The 6024-nt window shown below is 39.5% G+C and overlaps 1 protein-coding gene across 1 annotated transcript; it reads left to right on the top strand.

Annotated features, from left to right (window-relative positions):
- The first annotated feature begins 1663 nt into the window (after window positions 1-1663).
- On the top strand, window positions 1664-5633 carry LOC111485963 (polyadenylate-binding protein 2). Its single transcript, XM_023132940.1, has 9 exons — window positions 1664-2315; window positions 2848-2966; window positions 3057-3713; window positions 3797-3874; window positions 3993-4082; window positions 4250-4390; window positions 4541-4714; window positions 4813-5016; window positions 5160-5633. The coding sequence occupies exons 1-9, from the start codon at window positions 2084-2086 to the stop codon at window positions 5400-5402; spliced, it is 1938 nt and encodes a 645-aa protein (XP_022988708.1). The 5' UTR covers window positions 1664-2083; the 3' UTR covers window positions 5403-5633.
- Window positions 5634-6024: the final 391 nt, after the last annotated feature.

Genomic DNA, 6024 nt, shown 5'->3' with positions numbered 1-6024 from the left:
GGGGGGGGGGGGGGGGGGGGGAATGGTGGGGACCGTTTGAAAACGGAATCAACGATCTGGATTATGCCACGTCGTCGTCTGTAGCAGTTGTTGTTTGACTTCTCACGCGCGCGTTACGGAGTTTTGGCCCACACGCTTCTCTCCCTTGATTTTTATGAGAAGAAAAATCATTCCAACTAATTAATTAATTCGTCTTTAAAACAAAATATATCTCATGCTTTTTTAAAATAATTTAGATAATTTTTTTTAAAAAAATAATAGTTATGATATTATATTATATTTATTTATTTTGAAATTTGATATATATAAAAAATTTAATTGATATAAATAACTTCGAATCTATTAGACTATTTTAATTCAATTTCGATTGAATCTAAACGTGCGATCGCTGTCATATAATATGAAAATTAATAAATAAGAAAAAAGCAAACAAACTAAATAGAGAACTCTAGAAGGGGAGAATTTTCTTTTTCATTAGTCAAAATTAAAAATTTAAAGTCCAAATATTTTATTCAAATTGGTCTAAAAGATCAATTTGATTCTTATGATTTTAGACATACTTTTAATTTGATTCATATTGACAGGGAAAGAAACACATTCCTACACGTTCGTCTAATATTATAAAATATTTTAATATATATTTAATCCATTATAATTTACCGTCATGTTTTCCTACACATTCCTACTCTCGTCTCATTTTTCGTGGTGCCCTAACCTAATACTTTAAATGGGCATCTCTATTTATCGAAACTCAAACTAATTCCATACTCTAAGATTATATTTCAAGCTCCTTATCGGCTCAGATTTCTAAAATGGTAGCCATGTTGAATTAGTTAGAAAAATTATTTTCACTTAGGCAAATCAAATGACAAACCCTCGTAAATAGAAGTTCATAATTCACTCGGATTAAGATCAAGTCACCCTCATAATCCCTAGCTCTCTATCATCGTCCCCGTGCACATGCATATGGACTATTTGGGCCATAGGGCATGGGGCATACGTCATCATGTATAATACAACCGGTTGTCAAAAAAAACTTAAATGGTTGGATTAGAACACATTAAACGATTTAATTTATCTAAGTTTCACAATTAAACCTGTAATTAATAAAGGAGTCAAAGCAGTGGAATAGATTAGGAAGGGACGTGGGTCACAACGTCGGGTCGGGTCAGTCGTACGAGTACAAACACGTATCACGCGGGTCACGTTTGGGTCGGGGTACCGTCGGGTCCAGCACGCGGGTTGTGAGGCTGCTGGGTTGGGCGACGCGGGTCATGGGTTGAGCGCCTAATGGGCCAAAGGACGCGCTCGTGGGCCAGACACTTGCTGGATCGACCCGCGACGAAGAGGGCTAGGCTGCGACATCCATGGGCCGACTGGAGATGGATCTGGGTTGCTGCGGCCTGCTTGACGGTTCCAAACCTACTTGGTTCGGACATGGGTCTGAGGCTCAAAATTTGTAATAAAAGAAAAAGCGAAAGAAGGAACTACCTTATCAAAAAAGGAATTTACATTTAAAGCCTCTCATCCATTGAAAATAAAATAAAATAAAATAAAATAAAAATAATAAATAAAACCGTCATTATCCACGCTGGAATCTGATGTCCGATTTAGGGTTTTTACCCAAATCCAACCGACATATATAAGTCCCACAACCATGGAAAACCCTCTTTCTTTCTTCAGTGCAGTTTCAGCTGCCCTCCAATTCATCCCTCTGAAACAATCTCCTCCGTCTTCATCTCCGCCGTCGGATCTCGGACTCCGACCATCTATCCCTTCTTTATCCTTCCCTCTCCTCCACTATTATTTCGCCTGCACAACAAACCCCCAAAAAAAACAAAACTTTTGTTGTTAGGTTTTCTACCCAAATTCGTAAAAAAACACACACACACACACCATTCTTGTTCTTCGTCGTCGTCGTTCTTACTATCCATTTCATTTCGTTGTCCTGTAGGATTATCCTCCGCCGTCCTTTTATTTTCCGATTCTGAATAATAGAGGAGAGGGAAGCGAGTCAAAGATCAAAAAAATTTTAAAAACTTGAAAACAGAAAAGCATCCAAACGACACCGAATTTTCTCAGAATGGCTCAGGTTCCATCTCCACCTCAAGTTCCCGGTACCGATCCAGTGGCCAATGGACAGCATGCCACGACGTCGTTGTATGTTGGAGATCTTGACGTGAATGTCACCGATTCGCAGCTCTATGATCTTTTTAATCAGGTGGGGCAGGTTGTTTCTGTTAGGGTTTGCAGGGATTTGACGACCCGCCGATCGCTTGGTTATGGCTATGTCAATTACAGCAGCCCTGTGGATGGTTAGTCTATGCCTGCCTTTTGTTCATTTTAGGTCCTCGAGATATACATGTCGCTATATTGGGTCTTTGTTGGAGTTTTTTCTGTTATCATTGAGTTTTTTTTGTGCAGTCCCCTTCACATTCTAGGAATTAGGACATCTTATTGCTTCATTTTTGGAAAAACTATGCATATTTGTTTTTGTTGGCTTGGTTGATGTCTTAATTTCATTCACATATGAGGAAACAGCTCCAGAATATTGTGTCTGTTGGTGTTGATTTTTCATTTTATATTCTTGATGCTGTAGAATTCTTGTAGTTATTAAGAAATCGATGGCTGATCATTTTGTTCTTTTATCTTTTTGTTTTCTTCACCTCTCCGCGAATTTTAATTTGAGCCGTTCTCAAGTTATTGTGATATGTTGATGGGAATGCTGGTTGCAGAAGGAATATAAGTTTTCCTGTTTGTGGTTTGATCAATGCTATCATGTCATCAACTTTTGCTTGATTTTGTTAATTATGTTTGATTATATCTTTTTCCCGGACTTCATGACAGCAACAAGGGCATTAGATGCGCTAAACTTCACCCCTTTGAATGGAAATCCTATAAGGGTTATGTTTTCGCATCGTGACCCTAGCATGCGGAAAAGTGGGTCTGGAAATATTTTTATCAAGGTAAGTACTTTTGTAGCAAGAGCTTTGTTTTCCTTGTCTCAGTGGCTTGATTGCTGGATGTTTTGACTTAATGCTGCTCTTAAACGATAGAATTTGGACAAGGCAATTGATCACAAAGCGTTGCATGATACATTTTCTGCATTTGGAAGCATTTTATCCTGCAAGGTTGCTACAGATGCATCCGGGCAGTCTAAAGGCTTTGGTTTTGTGCAATTTGATAAGGAGGAAGCTGCCTTAAAAGCCATAGAGAAGTTGAATGGAATGCTGCTAAATGACAAGCAGGTGTTTGTGGGACCTTTCGTTCGCAAGCAAGAACGAGAAAGTGTCAGTGAGAAAACAAAGTTTAATAATGTTTTTGTTAAGAATCTGTCGGAAACTACATCTGATGAAGATTTACAGAATATGTTTGAGGAGTTTGGACCAATAACCAGTGTTGTGGTGATGAGGGATGGGGATGGAAAATCCAAATGCTTTGGCTTTGTAAACTTTGAGAATGCAGACGATGCTGCGATGTCTGTTGAAGCACTTAATGGAAAGAAGGTTGATGGGAAAGAGTGGTATGTTGGAAAAGCCCAGAAGAAATCTGAAAGGGAAGTTGAATTGAAAAATCGGTTTGAGCAGAGTGTAAAAGAAGCTGCTGACAAGTATCAAGGTACAAACCTATATGTTAAGAATTTAGATGATAGCATTGACGATGATAAACTGAAGGAGTTATTCTCTGCGTTTGGAACCATTACCTCATACAAGGTTGTAAGGACTATATATGTTTTGTAATCTTACACTCTCCAGTTGAGTATTAACAGATGATTTAATACTTTACATGCCTGTAGGTTATGCGAGACCCTAACGGAATGAGCAGAGGTTCTGGATTTGTTGCATTCTCAACTCCTGAAGAAGCTGCTAGAGCTGTGAGTTACATTATTGTGCACAAGAATATTGTTTAGATGATGCTTGTTATTCGGCTGACTGTCGTATTACGGTTAATTAGCTTCAAGATTTTTATTATCTATTTCTGTCACCTGATAGCTTGGAGAGATGAATGGAAGAATAATTGTGAGCAAACCTCTGTATGTTGCACTCGCGCAGAGGAAGGAAGATAGAAGAGCGAGGTTGCAGGTATGTTTGTACTAATTATTATGTTTTGAAGTGTGGATGCTACCGTTCTTTCTCGTTTTCCAATATTAAAATGTCTCGTTTTCCAATATTAAAATGTCTGCTAATATTTGTTTATCCACTTCCTCTTTTGTTTGACATTGACTGTACTTTATATATGTGCATCTCAGGCACAGTTTTCCCAATTGCAGCCAATGGCAATGGCATCTTCAGTTGCACCTCGTGGCATGCCAATGTATCCTCCAGGTGCTCCAGGTATCGGACAACAAATATTCTATGGACAAGCTCCGCCTGCTATTATGTCCTCGCAGGTAACTTCTTTCTTTTTCTCTTTGGAAAAAGTAACCTGGATCGTTGTGGTTTGCATATAAAATGATTTCTTTCTTTTCGACATCTCTTGTTCTTCATGGAAGGGGTTGTAAATTGTGACTGCATTTAAACCATACTATGAATTCTTGCAGCCTGGCTTTGGTTATCAGCAGCAACTCATGCCTGGAATGAGGCCTGGTGGAGGTCCCATGCCAAATTTCTTTGTACCAATGGTTCAGCCGGGCCAGCAAGGGCAAAGATCTGGTGGCAGACGTGCTGGTGCCATTCAGCAAACCCAGCAGCCCGGTCCAATGATGCAGCAGCAGGTTTCTATTGTTTTTTATGCCTTCTTGTTTGTTTACCCATGACTATGATTGATATTTCTAGTTGAGACACTAATGGCATATGTTTGTTTATCCGAAAGATGCTCCCACGAGGACGTGTGTACCGTTATCCTCCTGGACGTGGAATGCCTGATCTTCCCATGCCTGGAGTTGCTGGAGGTATGTTCTCTGTTCCATATGAGATGGGTGGTATGCCCCCACGGGATACTGTTCACCCTCAACCAATTCCTGTTGGTGCTTTGGCTTCTGCCCTCGCAAACGCAGCTCCAGACCATCAACGAATGGTAGAGTTTACAATGCTACTAATTTATCCGTGTGGTTATTTATTTGGCTTTGCGTTTACTCACACTGCAAAATGCATGAACATAGAAACTAGGAAATGATTCCAAGCCTGCTGATATTCATATAACTTGTATGGTTGTTTCAGATGCTGGGGGAAAATCTGTATCCACTCGTGGAACAGCTAGAGCTTGATAATGCAGCAAAGGTAACCGGAATGCTACTGGAAATGGACCAAACTGAGGTTCTGCACTTGCTCGAGTCGCCAGAGGCTCTGAAAGCCAAGGTGGCAGAGGCTATGGAGGTTTTGAGAACTGTGGGTCAGCAGACAGGCAATGCAGCAGCTGATCAATTGGCTTCACTGTCCCTGAGTGACAACCTTGATTCCTAATCTGCCTGCTGCCTGCTGCCTGCTGCCCGCTCTGCCCCCCCGCCTGCTTTTCATGATCCTTTTTACTTGATGCTTCTATTTTGTTTGATACCTTAAAGTTTATCAACTACTTGCGTTCGAACCGAGTGATTTCTACTTCTGGCGATGTTTGTGGGAACCTATTCTAAGTTTTGTTATGATGCATTTTGCTATCATTAACACTTCTAATGCTTCTTGAAAGCTTACCTTTTATGAATTCTATTGAATGTCTAAATTCTCTCTTTATGATTTCTATGTTTTTTAAAAAAAATCAATTATGCATAAATAATTTAGATTCCCTCCCTATTGTTGTTGCCTTTTTGTTCCATCACATGTAACATCAATTTCAATCTCATATTTTTGAAAACTCTCTTTCAAAACCTCTCATTTTTTAAAACTTTCTTTCAAAATCTCTCTGTCTCCGTTTCTTAGAACTTTCTTCTTGAACTAAGGTTAGAGGCTCAAGCATAGTTGCTTGACGGTAGGAGACGCAAGAATGAATTGACTTGATTCACTTCTTGTTAGAGATTGAGTGTTGCTTAATTGCAAGTCTGCAGCTACCGAAAGTGATATTGTGAATTCTAAAATATCAAAAGTGTGATTG

The sequence above is a fragment of the Cucurbita maxima genome, unplaced genomic scaffold, assembly GCF_002738345.1.
Source record: "Cucurbita maxima cultivar Rimu unplaced genomic scaffold, Cmax_1.0 Cma_Scf00011, whole genome shotgun sequence".
NCBI lineage: Eukaryota > Viridiplantae > Streptophyta > Magnoliopsida > Cucurbitales > Cucurbitaceae > Cucurbita > Cucurbita maxima.
This window is presented reverse-complemented; position numbering and strand designations above follow the sequence as displayed.